A 24149-nucleotide genomic window follows, 5' to 3' on the forward strand; every position below is an offset into this window, starting at 1 on the left:
CTATGAGAAAATAGCAGCAAAATAGTGTTTTTGTTCACACGATTTCTGAGCGTCAGCGATGCTTTCTTCTGAAAATAATCCCGCATCAGATCACTGCTCAGATTTTATTGCTCGATAGACAATAGGCGTTTCTAGTGTTAAAAACGCATTGCACGAACATTGCAAGTTCATGCGTTGCAATGCGATAAATCGGAGGCTCCATAGGAAAACATGCGTGAGAAAAAAAGAATCGCAAAATATAGAAAGATAGGGCAGGCAGCGATTTTCAAATCTCGCAACATCGCAGGACAGAAAAGATCACAAATGGGAATGAAGCCATTGAAAAGCATGGGTTTCATAATTCTGCATTTTCTCGCACTCTCGCATCGCTCAAAAATCGTGCAGTTTTCACGCCAAAGTTTTTACAGCAGATTTTGCACTAAATTTTTGGCCTGGAAAAGTCCCTTTTATTCCTGAACACTAGGATAGATAAGGATAGCTCACCTTACAGAGTTCTGCAATGCCATGTATTAATGAAGTTGTCAGTTGCAGTTCCTCTTGCTGGATGGATGATGATGAACAGAGCACCACAGCTGGATGTTAGGCTCTCCATGATGCGTTTTCCCTAGTGCCCCCTTGTGGAGCAGTACAGGCGGCACCATGATGTGATTGTGTTGCCTGCATCTATTGAGAAGGTGCTGAACAGCAGGATCCCTATAACAATAAGTTCTACTCAATTTTATCCATGTCCTAAAGGTACAGATACAATCGAAGCCTTTGAGGGGTGTGTGTGTGTGGGGGGGGGAGGGGGATCTGGTTGATCAGTGGGGACCATAATATTCCCCATGAGCAAGTTGGAGAGTGCGGCTAGGAGAGCTCCAAGGATAATCCGGCTCTGGCCGACACGAGGCGAGGGGGTATGCTACCCAAGATCACTTTCATGCCCGTTTAAAAGACGTGGTTAATGACAAGTGTGCGTTTTACCATTTGATGTTTGATCGCTGTGCATATTTACACTGGACAATAATCGGGAACAAGCCTACAAATAATTGTTCTGGCGATCATTGGTCAGTATAAAAGGCTCTCACCTGGCATGCGCCAAGATGTACAACCCCTTTGAGAATACTTTGCTCAAAGTGATCAGCTGATTGCCCTGAGCCCAAGCACCCATAGAAGACGGCTGACTTTGCCAGGGGAAGTTGTGGCCAACCTGCTGCAGGGAAATTGTAGTACAACAGGATGGTCATTCATATGAATGGCAGTCCTGTATGAATAAGACGGCATAAGGTCTGCCAGGACAGCAGCTGCTCTTAATAAGTGTCTCTCTATTCTGGGTCATAGAGAGAAGTTTTGCGCAAAGGACCCCTGCTCTATAATGCTCATGTGCCTAAATAGGGCACATGAACAGAGGATGCCATCTTGACCCAACTTTTGAAGAACAGAACTGAAATTGGACAATTCCTTTAAATGCCCCTGTTAAGGGGAAGGGATGGTCAGCTACTTATTGACCTCTTTTAGGAACTTTTTCCATTGGTTAAACAGAATTGTTACAGAAGTGAGATGTATACAAAGAAGCCTTTGCAGTGGTGGAGGCTGATACACTATGTACTGCTTTATAATAACAAGGAACACCGTCTGCCCTCTTAAGCGCTTTATTGTTGCGAGGAACATTTAAGAAACAATGAAAGGTAGATTATAATCAGACATTATGACAAACACTTCAGTGAATGCGGAGGTTCAACCACATACAAGGTTTTAAAGGGGAATTGAACCTAAAACAAAAGATGTACTTTAGGAGAAGAGGAGTGATGGCATTCATATATAGATTGTAAAAGTCCTTTATGAGGGAATTTCTTAAAGCGGATTTATCAGCCCTCTTGACTTGTACGTTTTAGTGGATACTTGTATTCCTCATAAAAGAATTCTGGAGCATCTTTTCTTAGAAAGTTGTGTGGAGCCATTCCACCTAGAAATGTATGAATAAATTGACAACTGGGTGTTACCATTCTCCTTGTCAATAGGGTTTCCCTACAGCACCATTTGGATTATATCATAGTGTGTTGATATCTTCCTCTTCCCTTAACTGGTAACACCCAGTTGTCAATTTATTTATAAATATCCAGCAGAAATAGAGGAAAACGGAATACAACACAGAGTACTATGAGAAGGTGCACCGGCTGTTATTTCATGAAGAATGCTCGTATGTACTAAAACAAGTGTCAGGAGGGTTGCTAGACCCTCTTTAATTAGCAATTCCATGTGATTCTAAGTCAGAGATGTGGAGAGAGGATGAATATATAAAGAAATCAGAAGAGGAGACCGTGAAGACCTAAAATCTGGAGGTTACGTTCAATATTTAGAGCTGCACTCCATCTAAGGGTACTCTTATACAGTACTCTTATACGAGCCTCGTACCTTGTAACAAGGGTGTCATGCTTTGCATTAGGCACTTTTTTAGTCCTTATTAGAGATGAGTGAGTATACTCGCTAAGGCACATTACCCAAGTGAGTAGTGCCTTAGCCAAGTATCTCCTCGCTCGTCTCTAAATATTCGGGGGCCGGCGGGGGACGGGGAGGTGCGGGGGAGAGCGGGGAGGAACGGAGGGGAGATCTCTCTCTCCCCCCCCCACTCCCTCCTGCTCCCCACCGCAACTCACCTGTCACCCGCGCCGGCCCCCGAATCTTTAGAGACGAGCGGGGAGATACTCGGCTAAGGCACTACTCACTTGGGTAATGTGCCTTAGCGAGTATGCTCGCTCATCTCTAGTCCTTATTAAGTCCTTTAAAAAACCAGACTGCACAGGCAGCATACAGTCCCATACTATTCTATGGTGCAACACACTGCTGAGTTTTAACGCAAACTATGTGAAAAAACTACTCACACGCGCTATTCTGAGCCAATTTATGGATGAGACTCGCCCAATCAAGTCAATGGGGATACAGAAAAAAGTGGACAGCTTTCAGATGCCACCCGTGCTCAGTCCAAAGATGCAGAAAAAAGAATTGGGCTTGTTTCAGGTTTTTTGCGGATGTGAAAAACAGATGGCATATGGAAGTAAAAAAAAACGGACACACAGACTGAATACGGAAGCCACACGCCACTGCACACGGATGAAAAATGTCCATTTTTGCAGATGTAAGACACTTTTTTTAACTCAAGAGTGCACTTAGCTTTGATGGTGATGGCGTCCATATTGGTTGTCACACAGCTTTCCTAGGAGGAGACATAATTAAGATATGTCTGAATAGAAATTTTACAACTTGACAGAAGAGGACGACTCAGAAGCTACTACTTCCGTGATGTGAGGGAATGCTGGGAGTTGTGGATTCACCACAGTCGGGCAGTAGACCACTCTATAATAATATTTATATTGATTTCTATCTTTCTATTACTTTTCATTTTCAGTTTGGCCTTAAAAGCTGCAGTCAAGTATCTTGTGATGTTCTAAGTGACAGCAGGATGTCTGCGGCGGGGCTCATGTCAGCCATACATCTGCTGTATGGAACCAGCAGATGATCCGATGTTTTCGCGAATGGTTTAGTAAATGGGAAGTAAATAAGATCTAATTGGCTGAGATGCATTCTCAATTAGTCATTAAATGAGAAAGATAATATAATATACCAAGCGCCCGGCATGTGACTGCACGAGTTCTAGATCTTATGCTCTGACCTATATACATTCTAAAATAATACCGAGAAATATACACTTTATACCAAATCTCGGCCTTAAAGGGGAACTGCTCCAAAGCAGACAGACTTTTGGAGTAAGAAGGTTGTGCCAAGAGTACACCCCCTGTTAATATGCCCTGTTAGGCCATATGAATGTCACACAGTGAAGTCCCCCACTAGGACCCCCCCCTTCTATGGCCCAAAATGCAGAGCTATTTAGTAAGAGTTCTGGCGGACCTTCTACCTTCCTGGCATTACGGGACAGCCATTCATTTGAGTGAGTGGCCGTGTGAAGAGCTGTGCATGATTTACTGGCTTGCTTTCCTATTCCCAATCATTGTTAAGACTTAGAAAGTCACATTGATTTGTAAGGAATGCTACCATCCAATAGGTAGCACCACAAAAGTATTTTTCCATCCATAGGGGGCAGTATTATGGTAGTTATATTCTTGTACATAGAGGACAGTATTATAGTAGTTATAGTCTTGTACATAGGAGGCAGTATTATAGTAGTTATACTCTTGTACATAGTGAACAGTATTATAGTAGTTATATTCTTGTACATAAGGGCAGTATTATAGTAGTTATATTCTTGTACATAGGGGGCAGTATTATAGTAGTTATATTCTTGTACATAGGGGGCAGTATTATACTAGTTATATTCTTGCACATAGGGGCAGTATTATAGTAGTTATATTCTTGTACATAGAGGGCAGTATTATAGTAGTTATAGTCTTGTACATAGGAGGCAGTATTATAGTAGTTATATTCTTGTACATAGTGAACAGTATTATAGTAGTTATATTCTTGTACATAGGGGGCAGTATTTTAGTAGTTATATTCTTGTACATAGGAGGCAGTATTATAGTAGTTATATTCTTGTACATAGTGAACAGTATTATAGTAGTTATATTCTTGTACATAGGGGGCAGTATTATAGTAGTTATATTCTTGTACATAGGAGGCAGTATTATAGTAGTTATATTCTTGTGCATAGGAGGCAGTATTATAGTAGTTATATTCTTGTACATAGTGGGCAGTATTATAGTAGTTATATTCTTGTAGATAGGATCAGTATTATAGTAGTTATATTCTTGTACATAGAGGGCAGTATTATAGTAGTTATATTCTTGTACATAGAGGGCAGTATTATAGTAGTTATAGTCTTGTACATAGGAGGCAGTATTATAGTAGTTATATTCTTGTACATAGTGAACAGTATTATAGTAGTTATATTCTTGTACATAGGGGGCAGTATTATAGTAGTTATATTCTTGTACATAGGAGGCAGTATTATAGTAGTTATATTCTTGTACATAGAGGGCAGTATTATAGTAGTTATAGTCTTGTACATAGGAGGCAGTATTATAGTAGTTATATTCTTGTACATAGTGAACAGTATTATAGTAGTTATATTCTTGTACATAGGGGGCAGTATTATAGTAGTTATATTCTTGTACATAGGAGGCAGTATTATAGTAGTTATATTCTTGTACATAGAGGGCAGTATTATAGTAGTTATAGTCTTGTACATAGGAGGCAGTATTATAGTAGTTATATTCTTGTACATAGTGAACAGTATTATAGTAGTTATATTCTTGTACATAGAGGGCAGTATTATAGTAGTTATATTCTTGTACATAGGAGACAGTATTATAGAAGTTATATTCTTGTACATAGAGGGCAGTATTATAGTAGTTATAGTCTTGTACATAGGAGGCAGTATTATAGTAGTTATATTCTTGTACATAGTGAACAGTATTATAGTAGTTATATTCTTGTACATAGGAGCAGTATTATAGTAGTTACATTCTTGTACATAGGAGGCAGTATTATAGTAGTTATATTCTTGTATATAGGAGCAGTATTATAGCAGTTATATTCTTGTACACAGGAGCAGTAATATTGTAGTTATATTCTTGTACATAGAGGGCAGTATTATAGTAGTTATATTCTTGTACATAGGGGCAGTATTATAGTAGTTATATTCTTGTACATAGGAGGCAGTATTATAGCAGTTATATTCTTATATACAGGGGCTGTATTATAGTAGTTATATTCTTGTACATAGGGGGCAGTATTATAGTAGTTATATTCTTGTACATAGAGGTAGTATTATAGTAGTTTTATTATTGTACATAGGAGTTAGTATTATAGTAGTTATATTATTGGACATAGAGGGTAGTATTATAGTAGTTATATTCTTGTACATAGGAGGCAGTATTACAGTAGTTTTTTTCTTGTACATAGGAGGCAGTATTATCGTTGTTATATTCTTGTACATAGCAAGCAGTATTATAGTAGTTATATTCTTGTACATAGGAGGCAGTATTATAGTAGTTATAATATGTACATAGGAGGTAGTATTATAGTTGTTATATTCTTGTACATAGGGGCAGTATTATAGCAGTTATATTCTTGTACATAGGAGCAGTATTATAGTAGTTTTATTCTTGTACATAGTGGGCAGTATTATAGTTGTTATATTCTTGTACATGGGAGGCAGTATTATAGTAGTTATATTCTTGTATATAGGGGACAGTACTATAGTAGTTATATTCTTGTACATAGGGGCTGTATTATAGTATTTATATTCTTGTATACAGGAGCAGTATTATAGTAGTTATATTCTTGTACATAGGGGGCAGTATTATAGTAGTTATATATTATAGTAGTTATATTCTTGTACATAGGGGGCAGTATTATAGTAGTTATATTCTTGTATATAGGGGACAGTACTATAGTAGTTATATTTTTGTACATAGGGAGCAGTATTATAGTAGTTATATTCTTGTACATAGGGGCAGTATTATAGTAGTTATATTCTTGTACATAGAAGCAGTATTATAGTAATTATATTCTTGTACATAGGGGGCAGTATTATAGTAGTTATATTTTTGTACATAGGGGGCAGTATTATAGTAGTTATATTCTTGTACATAGGGGGCAGTATATTAGTAATTATATCCTTGTACATAGGGGATAGTATTATAGTAGTTACATTCTTGTACATAGGGGGCAGTATTATAGTAGTTATGTTCTTGTACATAAGAGGCAGTATTATCATAGTTATATTCTTGTACATAGGGGGCAGTATTATAGTAGTTATATTCTTTTACACTGTAGGCAATTTTACAGTATTAAGTTTTAGCTCCATCTCTTGGAAGTCGTTATGTCCACATATGCAATTTTTGTGGTACGTGCATCTTTACTCATATCATTCACAATTTCAATGTTAGGAAAACTATCCAGCTATTATATATATAATAATTATAGGTGACACTGTGTAAGCTTGGGGTTGTTATGCAGAGATTTTCAAAGAAGTTAGAAAATCTCTGTGTGTGGCTCGATGCTTCTCTGTCAATTTCAAGGGAAGCCCTGGGTGGTGGGGCCATCAAATCAGGGCAACATCTGAGCAAGGAAATGAAATTTAATGTTCTATAAATATATTTTTTGGTCTCAGATTAAATGCAAGTATTGCTGTGAAATCCAAGCTGGAAACCTTAGGAGTCATTTTACAGTTGAAGAGATTGACAAAAGCAGAATACGTATTTTGTCAGAGGTCTGAGATGTGTTCAGGTGTTAGCCGTCATTCCAAGCAGCTCATTAGCTGGCTGTACCCCTTCTCACTTACCAAAGTGCGATTCTAGTAACACACATATTGTTTTTAATCTCGTAGCATGACGGAAGTGATGAATACGTGTGAACCTGGGATGGAAGAATTTATGCTTAGTGCAACGTCTGGGGCTGAAGGACATGCTGTTCAGGTATGTTCCATGATTGTATTGTAGGCCTGTAGTACCTGGCTGAGCAGAGATGTACTCTCTATGCAATATTTTCCATGAGGATGGTTCATGAAATCATCTTATGGTTTTTTTTTGTCCCTGTTGAATCGCTTACCTCTTCTTTCGTAGAGTTATCCTCTATTGCAGGGGTTCCCAACTCCAGTCCTCAGGGACCACCAACAGGTCATGTTTTCAGGATATCCTATGGTGAGAACACCTGTGGCAATGTCTGAAGCACTGATCATAATTACATCACCTGTGCAATACATAGGAAATTCGGAAAACATGACCTGTTGGTGGTCCCTGGGGACTGGAGTTGGGGAACACTGCTCTATTGCTAGCTCATGTGATTGCCAGTATAGAGGAGGAGGCCTTCTTAGAGCCTCACCATTCACCCAAAATGTTAACAACCTGAGCTGGGACTTCTCTTCTTTATGGACCATGCAACAACTTGGGATGCTTACCGTGGTATATATGCCCTTGGTACTTAGTGTAGATATGAAACCCATCTGAGTGTCTTCTTTGTCTTAGTTTGGATGGGTGTCCAAGTCAAAAGTCTTGCTGCCAGAGTTGACTACCCTAGACCATGACCTCTTGTGGAAACCTTCTATATTACAGAAATAAAGGTAGAGATATTGCTTACATACCACTGGCTCTACTGCAGCAGTTATTTTTTGCTGGTGATTATAGTTGATGGCAGGTAGTATTAAAAAAATAATTTTTGGAAAGGCTAGAGAAGAAGACCAACAGGAGAGATTATATGTTTGCTGTTTTTGATCTCCTTGAAGAAAGCACAATTAAACTTCATTACCTTATCCTAGATCTTCCCAGACTCCCATGACAAGCACCCTAAGCTGACAAAGCGGTTACCATCAATAGTGGTGGAGCCTACAGAATCTGGGGACGTAGAGAGCGGAGAACTTCGTTGGCCTCCAGAGGACATCTCACCCACAGATGATAAGCGAGAGAAAAAGTCATGCCAAGGATGTTCAGATGTTGAAGGTAATAATAGGTGTGGTTTTCCTCACATTGGCTTATAGCAACAATGCACGTAGCCAATCCAACATATATCTTGATTCTGCAGCTGGAATGCATTGCAAATAATGGAGGGCCTGCAGTGCTTTCAGATTCCTGTAGTAGCTGTGCACAAGAATCAAGCATTTACACTGAACCGGTTGTTGGGACCCCATCAAACAGCTTCAGTTTTTGGGGGGCTGCCTGCACTATGAAAAGAGATAGTCCAAATCAATAGCCTGAAAGGTATATAACAACCTCTGAACACCATTCTACACATTACATATAGAATTCATCTACGTATTGTCACCTTGTAAATACATTGTATCACTTAAAGCGGTTGTCCAGGCAATTTTTATTGGTGACCTATACTTAGGATAGGTCATCAATAGTTAATCATCTGTGATCCGCTGATTGGCACCCCAGCCAGTCAGTGCCTGCTGTCACTGGCCAAACATACAGGTTATGGAGTGGAACCAGATAGCTGTCCTCTATGTAGTGGCTGTTGCTGGTAATTGCAGGCGCAGCTCTCATTGATTTTAATGGCAGTTGTGACTGCAAGTTCCAGTGCCAGTCAGGGCTATCTGTATTGCTTTGTACCCTGTGTGTTTTGCCAATGACAGTGGGTGATGGAACAGCTGATCAAGTGGCAGATCCCTGCCGATCAAGTATTGATTACCTATCCTGAGGATAGGTCATCAATAAAAATTGCCTGTAAAACCCCTTTAACCTGTAATGATTCTGAGTTACATATTGTAATATACTCCAGAGCTGCACTCCCTATTCTGCTGGTGGAATCACTGTGTGCAAACAGTTGATTATATTACTTATTCTGTACTGCAGCTAATTTACATGCTGTATTATACTCCAGAGCTGCACTCACTATTCTGCTTGTAGAGTCACTGTGTACATACATTACATTACTTATCCTGTACTGATCCGGAGTTACGTCCTGTATTATACTCCAGAGCTGCACTCACTATTCTGCTTGTAGAGTCACTGTGTACATACATTACATTACTTATCCTGTACTGATCCTGAGTTACATCCTGTATTATATTCCAGAGCTGCACTCACTATTCTGCTTGTAAAGTCACTGTGTACATACATTACATAACTTATCCTGTACTGATCCTGAGTTACATCCTGTATTATACTACGGAGCTGCACTCACTATTCTGCTGGTGGAGTCACTGTGTACATACATTACATTACTTATCCTGTACTGATCCTGAGTTACATCCTGTATTATACTCCAGAGCTGCACTTACTATTCTGCAGGTGGAGTCACTGTGTACATACATTACATTACTTATCCTGTACTGATCCTGAGTTACATCCTGTATTACACTCCAGAGCTGCACTCACTATTCTGCTTGTAAAGTCACTGTGCACATTTATTACATTACTTATCTTGTACTGATCTAGTATTATACACAAAGATGCACTCACTATTCTGCTGGCTGTCCTTGGAAACAGTCAGCAAGCTTGCTGTCAGTTCTCTCACAGCTAAGCTGAGCTCTTACAATACTGGGAACAGAATACAAATCAAGAGACCAAGCTCTGTGTAGACACTGTACAAAACAGGGAATGCTGAGGGATTTTGGCTCTGGAGCAAGCAGAACTGTGATTGCACCTCTGAAGTCTATTAACCCAAGAACCTTTTTATGTAGAGAAATCCTATGCTTTGGAAAATATTGACATTTTCATGAAAATCAGTTGTTTTCATACCTCACTGTAATTGTATCTTTTTGGCTGGGAACATAATTGCTGCATTGTCGTCCAGTACATGGCAGTGCGCTGTACCACGAGCAGCGTGTTCTCACCACGGGTTGGCTTTTACAGTTAACAGTAAAATCTCTCTCCTGTATAATATATCTTAAAATCCCCTCTTGACCTCTTTTTTCAAGGCCAAGAAGACAGACTGTTTTTCCAGCAATCCCACATTTTGTGAAATCGTTAAATCCTATAATCAGTGGTGTTTCTGCGAATCTTTCTTTTTGCCTGTTAAAACTCAGTCGCTTTAATCTTTAGAAGATCTCCAGCTCCATCGCCAGCAGTTAACCTCTTAAATATTACATGCCTCTTAAAGGGACCACTCAATGTCTGATTTAGACAGGAAATGACATAGCAGGAGTTATCTATATTTGAAGCTATACATGGCGTTGGTACACTGTATTCTGCATATTCTACTCTCCCTGCACATTCTGTGCATCTACAGTGGCCTTGAGATATAAACCCAGAGCCATGAGATATTGAGCCTGCCAATAACAGCTTATATTTCTCATGATTGGAAAATGATCTGAAATCCCTGCCAAAATGTTTAAAATTTTTATCATAATATGCTATATGCTTGGTACCGTATCCCATGTTCTTGGCATAATATCTCAAGCATTTGGAGTTCTACGTCATATCCGTTGTATAACGTCCTATTCATACATATACTTTATTTACTTGGCATAGCATTTCAAATCCTTGCAAAATATGAAGGTCACTGAAACGAATGCCTCCTATCTTATTATGTTGGCAAGTGGATGTTGGCCCTATAGCAATAGAGTTTGAACCTCTCTTCCAATATCTGTTAAATGTTGTTGCTGTGCAATGGCGAAAGAGGGACAAAACGGCATCCAACATGAAAGTGTGTGTAAAGCGAAGGGGTATAATTGAATTCCTCTATGTGGAAAAGAATTGCACCCATTGATATTATTGGTACTTGCTGAATGTGGAGACCAAACAGTGGATGACAGCACAGTGAGGCGGACCAAACAGTGAATAGCGTGTTTCAACAGTGACATGAAAGTCAAGCCATGTCCCTAATGTCCATGCACACCATGAATCAAAGAGCCTCACAATCAGCTCATCTGGCGGATCATCATTTCCAATGCATGGAAGCTGATGTTCAGCTCCTTACACATTTTCCTGGTCATAATCCGCCAATTCACATGGATAAGCTGATCAAGATGCTCTTCATTTCGTGGTGTGACAGCTGTGCATGGCCGTCCAGGTTGCTGTCACCACTGTTGAAATGCGCCACCCACTGCCTTACTGTGCTGACATCCACTGTGTGGGCTCCACGTTCAGCAAGCGCCAATGGATATCAATGTGCGCAATTTATTTCACAGGGAGGAATTCTAATGCACACCTTTGCTTTATACACACTTTGATGTCAGATGCCACTTTGTCAGATGCCCCACCGCTGACATCTGTGGCACGACAACAAAATTTAACGGACATTGACGAGAAGGTTCAAATTCTATTGCTATACCACCATCACCTGCTTCTGACGTCGTGTGCCAACATACTAAGATAGGAGGCATTAGTTGTGGAGCAATCCCCATATCTCATATACCTAGCGTTAATATATATTACCCTAGCAGAATATACTGTATCATATCTTTGGAAAGTTTTTTCTTATTTTCTTTATATCACTGATTTACATAAACCTAATAATCCATTTTATAATTCTGCACAAGTAGAACCCAGAGTCCTGCAAAGTAATGGGATTTTACTATGTTATTATCCCTACTGTGCCTTTGAGAACACCCAACCATGTCCATGTCAGGTGCAAATTTTATTTGAGGGAAAAGCATGTTTGGCAACTAAGATAAATAAATAATATAAATAACCTAATAATACATAAATGCAAACATAAATGACTATTTAATAAATATATTTACTGTTTATATAAATAGTAGCATTGATTTGAGACAGAACTGATACTACAGGTTGTGGCTATTGTCTGGGTAATCAGTGGTCGGTTTTGTTGCCGCTCAGCCGCATATTGTTTGCATATCGTTCTCCGTATGTACTGAGCGATTTGCCTGTATTCACAATTTCCATTTATTCTCCTGTTCAAATATTCACAGAACGCTCACTGTGCGGCTAATGGGATGATCTGTGATTTAGGATTCCGAATCTCATCCTCTCTGAAGCGGATAAAATGTATTTTTAAACATGATGTTTTGAGCATAAAGGAAATTGTGCCTAATTTAATTTTATTACTATGTAACATTATTGATTCAAAAGTCCACCTTAAAAATATATTACTAAAATGACTTCCTTAAATAGAAGATGATGGGCCAGTCCGGAACCAAAGTCCTTCAGTCTATATCATTAATAACTTCAGAAGGGTCGGTGATCCGGGGATTATTCCAATTGCCAGATTAGAGTCAAGAAGGAATTTGTTCCATTAAATGGGGAAAATTGACTTCTGCCTCATTATTTAGTTTTTTTTTGCCTTCCTCTTGATTAACATTTGGGGGGTAATAGGCTGAACTGGATGGATGTTTGTCTTTTTTCGGCCTTACATACTATTTTACTATGTATGTGACGTAGGGGTGGAGAGTTCAACCAGTCAAGCAGTGCTTAAAAGTCCAAAAAAAGCAGAATCCCATTGACCCCCATGCCCAACGACAGGATGGGGTCCGCAGTGAATATAATTCTTCCTGTAATATGGCTTCTAAGGGTTGATATTACTAAACCTAATCATTGTATAATGAAACGTTCTTCCATTTATTAATATAGAATGTGTTTCAATCCCTCCCCCTTGTCAAGATGCCTGGGAGTGAGTGAGGACATTCTTCTTCATGTCCAGAGCCTGAAAACCTGTACCGGCCCAAGGCCTCATGTCCACGGGGAAAATCAGGCCCGCTACGGATTCTCCGTGGAGAATCCGTAGCAGGTCCCTCCTGCCCCGCGGACATGAGGCATTAAATCAGAATAAACTCACCTGCTGCAGGCCGTACGTGTCTTTGTCTTCTTCGCGGCCGGATCTTCTTTCTTCAGCACGCCGGCTGTGTGCCGCACGCATGCGGCGGGCACATCCGCCGGGCCGAAGAAAGAAGATTCTGCTGCGAAGGAAGGAAGATCTGCATCGCCCGGAGCAGGTGAGTTTAATTCAGGCGCGGGTCTCCTGCGGATCCGGATGGCTTCCAAAGGCTTCAATAGAAGCCTGTGGGAGCCGTCCCCGCGGGAGACCCGCACCTAAATGGAGCATGTCCATTTTTTTTCATGCTCCAGGATTTTTGTAATTCACTTTTATTGACCATCCGTGGGTATTTATCTACCTGCGGGTGGTCAATGCATCCCTATGGGGTGCGGATCCCCGTGCGGGTGATCCGCTGCAGATTTAAAATCTTCTTTTCCCCGTGGACATGAGGCCTAATACCACTCACGGTTTAGCATTTGTTACAATTGTGTTCAAGGTGGACAATTCTCTGTTAGCCAAATATACCAGCAGCACAAATCTGTTTACGATTCTGAGTTTGCAACAATGTATCATCACAGGTTTAAAGGTATTCCTTCAGAGTCCTGGCTGTTTAGCTGAGAAAATTGTCTAGAGAGAATGGTGTAGTGAGCCTTCAGCATGGGGAAAAACAATAGGGGGTGCAAAGACAGTAGTTGCACATGGGCAACGTTCCCATTCACTGACAGCCTTAAATTGGTAAGGCAGTGAAGCACAAAGCATATAGCAACATGCCAGTTGGGTTATGCTAGGAGTTTCACAACAGGTAGAGAGCCCCAGATTGAAGACAACTGTATGTGAGTAATCAGAGGATTGTTCTATGCCCCTGCCATACACAGCTTTTATAAGGCTCGCAGCGGCCTTTACTTGGGCGCTCTCAGAAGCATTGGCTTCTGTTATTAAACTGTATTTTTTTGTAAGCATTCTCAGATTTCTTAGTTTTTTAGTTTGTAAAACAAACCAAGGTGAACAATTGGGAAAAAAGAAATAACAGTGGCAATTACATCAAGCTGAAACTACCTGATGCAACAGATACATGACAGTTAATATCTTAACAAGTCCCAAGGCAGAGAAACAATAAGTCCGGTCATCAAGCCTTGTGTGTGTTTGAGAATTCACTGCCTTTTTTTCTTTAAAATGAGGTCAAAACGTTTTGGACCAGGAACAGAAAATGGAAGGTATAAGTAGCAGTCAGATAACAGCATATTGATGCGAATGGAGGTTTCTAAAAAGAGACGATAATAGGAGTTGGGGGGGGGAAGAAAAAAATTAGAACCGATAAATTGGTCAGGTTGGACACCCTTGCTGGTAGAAGAGGTAAAGAAAGTTAACTATGTGGGGAAATTCCAGAGAAGACGCAAAATTTACACATCATAGAGTAGAGGCTAATGGAGGTAATATTAGATTCCTATGTGATTTCACTGATACCCTCGAAACTTGTGCATTAGAAGAAAGTCTAACCATGACCTCCACGTCGTCAGCAATCCACTCTTCCATTCTTTGAATGTGTAAGATTTCCTGAGACCATTCTATTACGGTGGTGGGCTAGCATTCTTCCAGAGGCGCAGAATTACAGTGCGCACCGCCATAAGAAGGAACCTAAGCAGGCTGCTAGAAAGCCACTCCAAGGTACCTGGCAGCATGAAAAGCAAAAGTACTTTTGGGTCATTGGAGACACAGATGTCCGTGATTTTCTCAATTATTTCTATCACCTTGACCTAGAAGGTTTTGCAATATCTGGCACTCCTATCAAATGTGCGCCATTGTATCTCAGGCTTGTCCGCACCGACAGCATTTGTCAGCGATTGTAGGATATATAGAACTGAGCAGTTCCGGTAACCTATACCACCATGTATTGATCTGTATTTGCATAGCTTTTCTTGTGTAGAGTCAAGAAGAAAAAACAATATGCATGTTCATTATTAGCAAAGATTATACCTTCAAAGTGCTGTGTGGGGGAGTGGTTGGGTTTTGTTTAAGTAGAGCTGAATCATCATTGCTCAAAGAATATGTCAAAAAACACATTTCTGCAGTTCTAGCTTTTATACTTGAAAGCATGACGAAGCAGGGATGCTTATAAATGGACAGTTCACCCACTCCGCTCCATATACTGGTGCCAGGAGTATGGCTATAGGAGCTGCAGAGCGAGCAGTCGTACCCAACCCGTGAACCGGAGGAGGCCCAGAGGACCACTGACACACAAGATGTCACCAGCATTATAAATGGCACATAGTGGGGGGTTGTTATAGTACCTCTAGATTTGACCTAAGACTCAAAAAGTGCCATGACTAGTCAATGTGAGTAACCAGACTGGACCTCCACAAGAACATAGAGATGGGAGCTGTCACCTTTGTTGTTGAACAGCAGCCCAACCACACGGCGCTCCTTTGTACTACTATATATTCACAATTTCACAGGGCTTAAGTTTGGAATTTGTTAAATCAAGATTTTGCCACTTCACGAAACCGTCATCGTTGAACCTCAGCAGATGATTGATGAAAACGTGTACATTATACGATGTGTACGAGAGCTGGCTTCACGCTGCTCGTGTGGATGTAGATGATGTGAGCCATGAAGTTTGTTGTACAGGGTGGCCACGGAACATTAGCCTGGCACCTTACTCTTATGAAAGCTATCTAAAAGAAAATCTCTCTGTTGCCCATAGCAACCAATCACGGCGCAGCTTTCATTTTACGTCAGCAGTATTAGAAATGCACGCTGCGCTGTGATTGGTTGCTATAAACAACAATGAGAGATCTTCTTTCAGACAGCTTTCATAACAGTTTGGTGACGGGCTAGTTACTTTTCCGAGTCTAGGATCTCCTTCACTTGCTGCAGAAAATATTTTGCACGTGCATTTCGCCACGCAGAATAAAAGCAGCATGTTCTATTTTCGTGCATGGAAATATTCTTGTTTGTATTCAGAGTCTGAAAACCTGTATGTACCTAATACTTCTCACAGTAGAGTTTCGGGGGTTAAGCAGACAAACATATGCGCAAATACGCTCACTGCAATGAAGTGTATTTGCTTATGAACCAGTTATAAGTCTTAGCGCTATTGTGCACGCAAAAAGAAAAAAGTAGACAGATAGGGCCAGACTTACCTTTTCTCGTGCATAAGAATTGCGCGTGAGAAACATGCTTGTGAGAAATAAACAATTGAAATAAATCACGTTTTTGGGAGCGTGATTTTCACACCCGCAAAAACTTCCACAAACTTGCTCGTTTTTTTTTTTAAGCCATTACCCAGTGTGGATAATGCTTCCTAACCTAAACATACCAGCAACACTGATTTCTGCCCTGTCATGATATCATGGTTTGTTACAATGTATCAGTCTAAAATCCAAATATAAATGTCTAGACTAGATACACTTGTGACAACTCCGCAGCCGTGAGAAGTATTTGGCCATTTTCACAGATGGCAGAAATGCTATGTAAGGCCCCCTGCACACGGGCGGAAATTCTGCGGCGGGATTTCCTGCAGAATTTTCGCCCGTGGAACAGCCTTAGGATTGTGTTAGAAAACGCAATCCTATGCAGATGGACGCGATTTGTCCGCGCGGAAAACAAATCGCGGCATGCTCTATTTCAGAAATGTCACTCCCCGGTCGCTGGCTCTGCTCTGCGCCGTCTGGGCGGCAGCTGGCACATCACAAAGCTGGAGCCACAGGAGCAGGTGAGTGCCGCGCTAGTCCCTGCAGGGGCTCGGGTTGGGTCCCGCTGCGAGAATTCTCACATCGGGATCCGACCCGGCCGTCTGCAGTTGGCCTAATATTAACTGCAGGAGTTGCAGCGGAAACTACAGTACCAGCCATGTGGAGGGGATTCCTAAAATCTCTGTCACATGGCGCAGAAAATTTCCACAATGAATCCGCATTATTTTTCTAAATCCGCAGCATGTCTATTTATGCTGCAGCTTTCACGGTATTAAATTCTGCAACATTTCTGCAAGTCAGGGCTCTTTCACATGGGCATCGTTTTCCCGCATATAAGTGCGCAAAAAAAATCAGCGGCTAACTGCTCGAAAAATGGCACAAACGCGTGATTTCCAGCTATCAATTCCGAGCTTAATTAGCAGTGAAATTGCCCGTTCACATACTCGGAGGCGCGTGGTGCGTGTTATCCAGCTCCCATAAGAGTCTATGGACACTCCTGCACATGACGCACCAGATATAGGTCAGGTCGTATCTTTTTCACGCAGCACAGACCTTAGATGCAAGCATTGCAGTCATGCATGTCCTATCTTTGTGTGAGTGTTCAAAATTTCTTCATCTGAATGTTTCTATCGAAAACCATTGGTTCTAATAGATACGATTTTTTCTATGTGAAAAAGAGCCCTAAATCTGCGGCCAAAAATGCACTTCTAAGGGCGCCTACCCACTTGCGTTGCCGATTTTCGCGCGTGAAAAACGCGGCGTTTTTGCGCGTTTTTCGCAGCCCTCCATTGACAATCATGGGTGCATTAAGAGAAAAATAAGGACACATATGCAACTGACAGTTCCTATGTGAAAAAACCCCACGAAACGGAAAAAAAACCCCAGATGGACAAGAACACATTCTATACTAATCGCTCTTGAGAAAAAACGCAAAACATCACAGGAAAAAAAATCGCAAATGGGTAGGCACCCTTAAGTGTGGATTTGACCACTGCAAATTTACTGCTCACCTGCTGCTGGTTTTCCTTTGTGGCATGTCCGTGGCAACTACGCTTTCTGTGAAGGCGGCCATAGAATCTCTTCATTTGGTTTGGATTTGCAAGTGCAAATCTGTTGTGGATTTTGAAGATAATCTGCAGCAGAAATCGACAGTTGCAACTCAGATTTCTGGTTTTCTGCCTAGGGAATGCAGGGGATGCGGTTGCCCCTGGGCCCAGGAGCCTTAGGGGGCCCATAAGGCCTCTCTTCTCCATATAGGGAGCCCAGTACTATGAATAAAACATTATAGTTGGTGCCCATTACAGGTTTTACATTGGGGCCCAGAAGCTTCTAGTTACGCCTCTGCTCTGGGTGTACATAGAATACTCCCATTTACTGGCAGCAAGGAGAAATCTAAAAAGTATTGTAGAATTCCAAAGTCTTTTAGAAAGTTGTAGCTGTAAACATGAGTTAATAAACCTCTCTGCTTTATTGCAGGTGCTGCGCACTCGGCTCACGGAGACGAACATTACGCCGGATGCAGAGCAGGGGGGAACAGCGCAAATTAAAAGCCTTAAATATTGTGTCTCTCTCTCTTTCTCTCTGTTTTTTCTTTTTAAGTTCTCATCATTGTGAGAATAGGCAGAAATAGAACAGAGATCCATTCAGTATCAGTGGAGTAGTTAGCGCTTGTGAGCAGCAATTGGGACTATACTGATCTGTTCCTCCAGATTTCCAGGAAAGTGCCGGGGTCGCTTGGCACCGTCTATTCCGCATAGCTTCTTCCAGTTTAGAATTGGAGTTTCTAGCGAGCTGACTCACGAGCAGAAGATTCCAACATGTACAAACCTCAGCCAAGCTGCTGAAAAGGCATCAAATAATACCAAGTCCACATCCAAGGCGCAAGTATAACCCCCCCCCCCCTCAGGAGCAGCGGGCTTCATAAATCCCAAATAAAATCGGAATCATCCTACTTGTCGTCACATGATGGAACCTTCCAGGAATTGGAATCCCACTTCATATGTATATAGCTTTCCATTTAGGAGTCTAACTGTATGATAATTTACATTGAAGATGTGACTAAATACATATTCATTCTGCAAATATAATGGCGCATGTTGTTATTTTCTAGAAATTGCAGTAGACCCTATCGAAACGCATGTTTTTAGAAGGGACTTTTCATCCGTGCAAAATTATTCCGAAGGACATAGTGGAATTTGCGCACCAAAATCTGCATGTCTACTGTGTAACATGGCTTAGTTTTGCCAGCAATTCCAAAGCAAAGTCCGCATTTAGGCATTCAGATTTTGGCGCAGCGTCCTGCGGAAAAATTTGCATCCTTGTAAAAGGTTCCTAACGGTGGGGTGAGAGTGTTGCAGTTTTCACTAGAGTCAGAAACGCTATCTTTTCTCCTTAGGAAGAGCACTTAGACGATGAGTGAGGAGACTTAAAAGGCCATTTACGCTCCTCTGGGTAACATGCAAATAAGGGAGATGAAAGAATACCTCCACAGTGCCACCTATTGGAAGGCAGCAATACCTAAAGTCAATGTTAGACTCTTTGTACAAGCCTTGTAACAATGACCAGGAATTGAAAGCAATTGCAGTTTTCACTAGATGATGCTAAAATGGCAAGCTCAACAATATCATTTAGAGCAGTTTCAGACGAATATATGCGTAAACACGTTTGTCGGTATGGAATATATTTGCGCCTGAACGAGGGTAAGAAATGGCAAGAATCAGGCTGGTATGTACATCTCAGCAGATAGTTCGATTAGTTTTGCATATTCACTGCGTATTGTCGTACCATTTCAATGTGTTCATGAGAGCATTTGCGTATTTGCACGTGCATTTGCAGAATGGGCATTGTTTATTTGCTCATGAAAGTGCGTTCTTGGGCTTAAACATTGACCCATACACTTGCTGCATTTGCAACCTCTGCACCCACTATTTTAAAACACTGATGCTACTTTTGTTGGCCATAGTCTTACCAATATAAAAGTTACATCAAGGTAGTATGTGTGAACGTGGTGAATGATTTTGGTACGACTGGGAATTACGGGACTAAGTTCGGTTTAAGCTATCATTCTTACCTTCAAATAGTCTTTTGTTGATGTGCGTAAAAGGAGGCGTGGGGTTTGTAGGTAAATGGCGCGCTCTGATCTACTATTGTCAGACCTACAACATGACTGCGTAATATTACATGCATTTTATAAACTGTGGGGCAAGTACCCCCAAAATAAGCCACGCCCCCAAGCTGAAAGCTAATCTTGCATGAGGGGAACATATCTGGATGGAGACCAGAGATGTTAAGATATTTGGTGCATTATTTTGTACTCCAGATTGGCAGAAAACCTGTCACTTTTTATAATCTATAAATAATCTTGAGATACTTTTTGAATATCAGCAAGTTTTATACTCTAGCCACACCTAGAGCTGCTGGAATTTTGTTGTGCTGCTTTGGGTGTGATTGAAGAATAAAAAAAATATACAATTCATTTAGAGAAAAACTGAGGAGAGGAAAGGATTTGTTAACGAGATCAACAATTTATGTACAGTGGTCTGGAAAGTCTTCAGCCCTTTCACTATTGTTACATTTTGCTATGTTGTGGCCTATGTTTCCGCATCATTCTGCACTCAATACCCCATAAAGACAAAGTGAAGGTTAGAAACTTTTGTAAATTAAAAGAATAACATTTTGCATTGACATAAGTATTCAGACCTTTGGTATGACACTTGAAATTTAGCTCTGGGGGCCTCATGTTTCTCTTGATCATCTTTGAGATGTTTCAACACCTTGATTGGAGTCACCTGTGGTATATAATCAGTTGACTAGACATCATTTTAAAAGACACCCCCTGTCTATATAAGGTCTCACAGCTCACAATGCATATCTGAGCCAAAACTGGACCATGAGGAGGAAAGAACTTCCTGTAAAGTAATCAGAGGAAAAGGGCCTTGTTAGAAAGGTGATCAGGAACCCAATAGCCACTCTGGTTAAGCTCCAAAGATCCTGTGTGCAGATGGGAGAATCTTCCAGAAGGTCAACTATCACTGCAGCACTCCACCAATCTGGGCTTTATGGCAAGAAAGAAGCCTCTACTGAGTAAAAGCCACATAAAAGCCCACCTGGAGTTTGCCTGAAAAACAGGATTCTCTAGTTTCAAGAAACGAAGACTGAACTTTTTGGCCTCAATTCTAAAGGCCCATTTACACTCAACGATTATGACTTAAAATTTGTTCAAATGACAGCAAATGAGAATGTAAAATCCATCATTCAGCCACAAAGAGATAAAGTATCTCTCAACAGATCGCATGCTGTTATCTCCACGGGAGTTGGAGATTGCATTGTATTCCACCAGCAGCCCCTACGAGAACAATGCAGCTGTTTGCACAGCTGGGCGTGTGATTAGTCACAAGCTGCGCTCTGCAAACAGCTCCTGGAGGCCTATTTACATGCAAATGAAGATGATAAGATGTTAATGAACATTAGTGCCTATTAACACTTCATGCAAAAAGATTGCTAAAACTTTATATTGTTTGAAAGATTATCTTTGCATGTAAATGGGCCTTAAGTGTTATATCTGAAGGATACCAGGCACTGTTCATCACTTACCCAATACCATCCCTATAGCATCATGGTGTTTTTCAGTGGCTGGGACAGGTAGACTGGTCAGGGTTGATGGAAAATTGAATGGAGCAAAGTACTGAGATATTCTGGATGAAAATCTGATCCAGAGTACAAGGGACCTCAGGCTGGGCAAAAGGTTTACCTTCCAACAAGACAATGAACCTAAGCACACAGCCAGGACAACACAGTAGAGGCTTAGGGACAACTCAGAACCCTGACTTGAACTCAATTGAACATTTTTGGTAAAACATGAAAATGGCCGTCCATATATGGCCCTCATCCAACCTGACAGAGTTTGAGAAGCTTTGCAAAGAAGAATGGCAGAAAATCCCCAAATCCAGGTGTGCAAACCTTGTGACATCATACCACGAAGACTGGAGGCTGGAATCACTGCCAAATGTGCTTCAACTAAGTACTGAGTTCAGGGTGTGAATACTTATATCTATGGAAAATGTTAGTATTTCATTTTTAAAAAATTTTACAACAATTTCTAAGCATTCTGTTATCACTTTGTCATTATGGGGTACTGAGTAACAAAATGTATAAAAGTGAAAGGGTCTGAAGACTTTTCTAACCCACTGTAGTTCTAACCTGCACAATATCGTTTTACATTTTGGGGCTTTTTCTTTTACTGCCCTGCTGTTTTTTTGTGATTTTTTTTTAATTTTTTTATTTTAGCAAGTTTTTTAAAAATATATATTTAAGAATACTTAGAGACCCAAATGATACCTTCATAAACAAATGAAAAAATGTGAAAACTAGGAACTTCTACTCTCCACTAACTCTATGACTCCCACTTGTCTTCTCACTACTTGACACTTCCTGTCACATGAATCCATGTCTTCACTAACATCATTATATAAGTGGACAGGTCACTGCCCCCTACACGATCAGCATATTGTACTCCTCTTCTGAAATACTCTATGCTGCTAGGACCCTGTTTTTTGAATACTTCATAGTTAGAGATGAGCGAGTATACTCGCTAAAGGCAATTGCTCGAGCGAGCATTGCCTTTACCGAGTACCTGCCCGCTCGAGATAAAAGGTTCGGGTGGCGGCGCGGGGGAGCGGTGAGTAGCGGCTGTCAGCAGGAGGGAGCGGGGGGAGAGAGGGAGAGCGAGATCTCCCCTCCATTCCGCTCCGCTCTCCCCCGCAACTCCCTGCCCGCTGCTGGCACCCGAACCTGCAGTCTCGAGCGGGCAGGTACTCGCTAAAGGCAATGCTCGCTCGAGCAAATGCCTTTAGCGAGTATACTCGCTCATCTCTATTCATAGTCCATGACTTTCCATTTCTAACATCCAGTCCCTGTCCCCACCAACATCAGCACATGAGTGGTCAGGTCACTGCCCCCCACAAGATTAGTACAATCATCTGAAATGCTGTTCTGCTGGGGTACTCACCTTGGGAATTGCATAATAACCAGGTGATAACCTTCGTAATAAAGGTTCACTGGCAGTCCGAGGAAGAGCACCATGGGGAAGCAATGGTTAAGGGGCTATATATACCAATGATTTATAATGAAATTTACAATTCAACACATTTTGAGGTTAATGGGGAGCTGACGTTGTTCTGCAGTATGAGGATCCTGGCAAATAACTCCTGACAGTGTGACATGGAGGAACAGATATTGTTGTTAACAGCAGTCAGACTTGGCTTTTTAATGGCAGAGGGAAGAATAAAAATAGTCACAACTTCTCTGTGGGCCATTTTGAAAAGTTCTAACTTAGGCTACTCTCACAAATGCGCTCGGCAAAACCCTGTGATTTCGATCACGGCGTTTTGCCGCGATTTTACTTTTGCTTTTGGATGCAGGTTTCTGCGTCCATCAGCAGGTTTAAGCACACCGCAGCATTGTAATTGGTGATGAGGTGCGCTAAACGGCAAAATAAAGCAGACAGTGCTCGAAAATTGCGGCACTAGAAAGTGCCACGATCGAGTGCATGTCTGCGAGACCCTATTGAAATCAATGGGAGCATTATACCGCGGCATTCAAAATGCCACGGTAATTGCGGTAAAAAGCACATGTGGGAAAGAGCCCTTAGAAGGAAAGGGACATAAAGCTCTGTTAGCAGGAGTAGAAACACGGAAGTATTTTATACCATGCTGTACAGTAACGCATCGTGGTACGTATGCAACTTATCGCCCTACTGAATTCTAGACAGTTCGAAAAATCAACTTGCAGACCCTAGATTTTTATTGTCATTGTCTTATTACAGATATCCTTCTGATATCTGTGTAGAGCTCCCTTAAGCCCCAACACAAAGGAATATATATATATATTTCTTTGTGATGGAATAGATATATATATATATATATATATATATATATATATATATTCCTTTGTGTTGGGGTTTGAGGAAGCTCTATATAGACATCAGAAGCTTATTGTCTCTTCCGCACCGACAGATTGAGATTTCATTGTATGTGCAGTTATCAGTCCGACAATAGAGAAGCAGATTTAACTACCGGTTATCTGTGTGTGATTATCTTCTACTAAATTTGGCTCCTTCACAGAGATATATATATATATTCTTACCCAATGGTATCGAGCGCCAGGGCAAACGGTAAAGAAGCCTGACAGATTTATCAACAGCTGCAGAGGGTTTGCTCATGAATATTTGAAAATGAAGGCAATTCCAGTGTGTAGGAGGAGATGAAACAGACAAAATTAGGTTTTCTTTGCATGTGCAAGTCC

At 41.0% G+C, this 24149-nt stretch overlaps 1 protein-coding gene across 2 annotated transcripts in view; it reads left to right on the plus strand.

Annotated features, from left to right (window-relative positions):
* LBHD2 (LBH domain containing 2) overlaps nt 1–18934 on the plus strand; it is a 48828-nt gene extending 29894 nt beyond the window's left edge. For both annotated transcript variants that reach the window (XM_066605731.1, XM_066605730.1), the window contains exons 2-4: nt 7328–7415; nt 8255–8435; nt 18324–18934. In XM_066605731.1, coding sequence (XP_066461828.1) covers nt 7329–7415; nt 8255–8435; nt 18324–18394 — 339 coding nt within the window. In that variant the 5' untranslated portion in view covers nt 7328 and the 3' untranslated portion in view covers nt 18395–18934. The remainder of the gene's footprint in view (nt 1–7327; nt 7416–8254; nt 8436–18323) is intronic.
* The last annotated feature ends 5215 nt before the right edge of the window (nt 18935–24149 follow it).

Source organism: Eleutherodactylus coqui, chromosome 6 (genome assembly GCF_035609145.1).
Source record: "Eleutherodactylus coqui strain aEleCoq1 chromosome 6, aEleCoq1.hap1, whole genome shotgun sequence".
Taxonomy (NCBI): domain Eukaryota; kingdom Metazoa; phylum Chordata; class Amphibia; order Anura; family Eleutherodactylidae; genus Eleutherodactylus; species Eleutherodactylus coqui.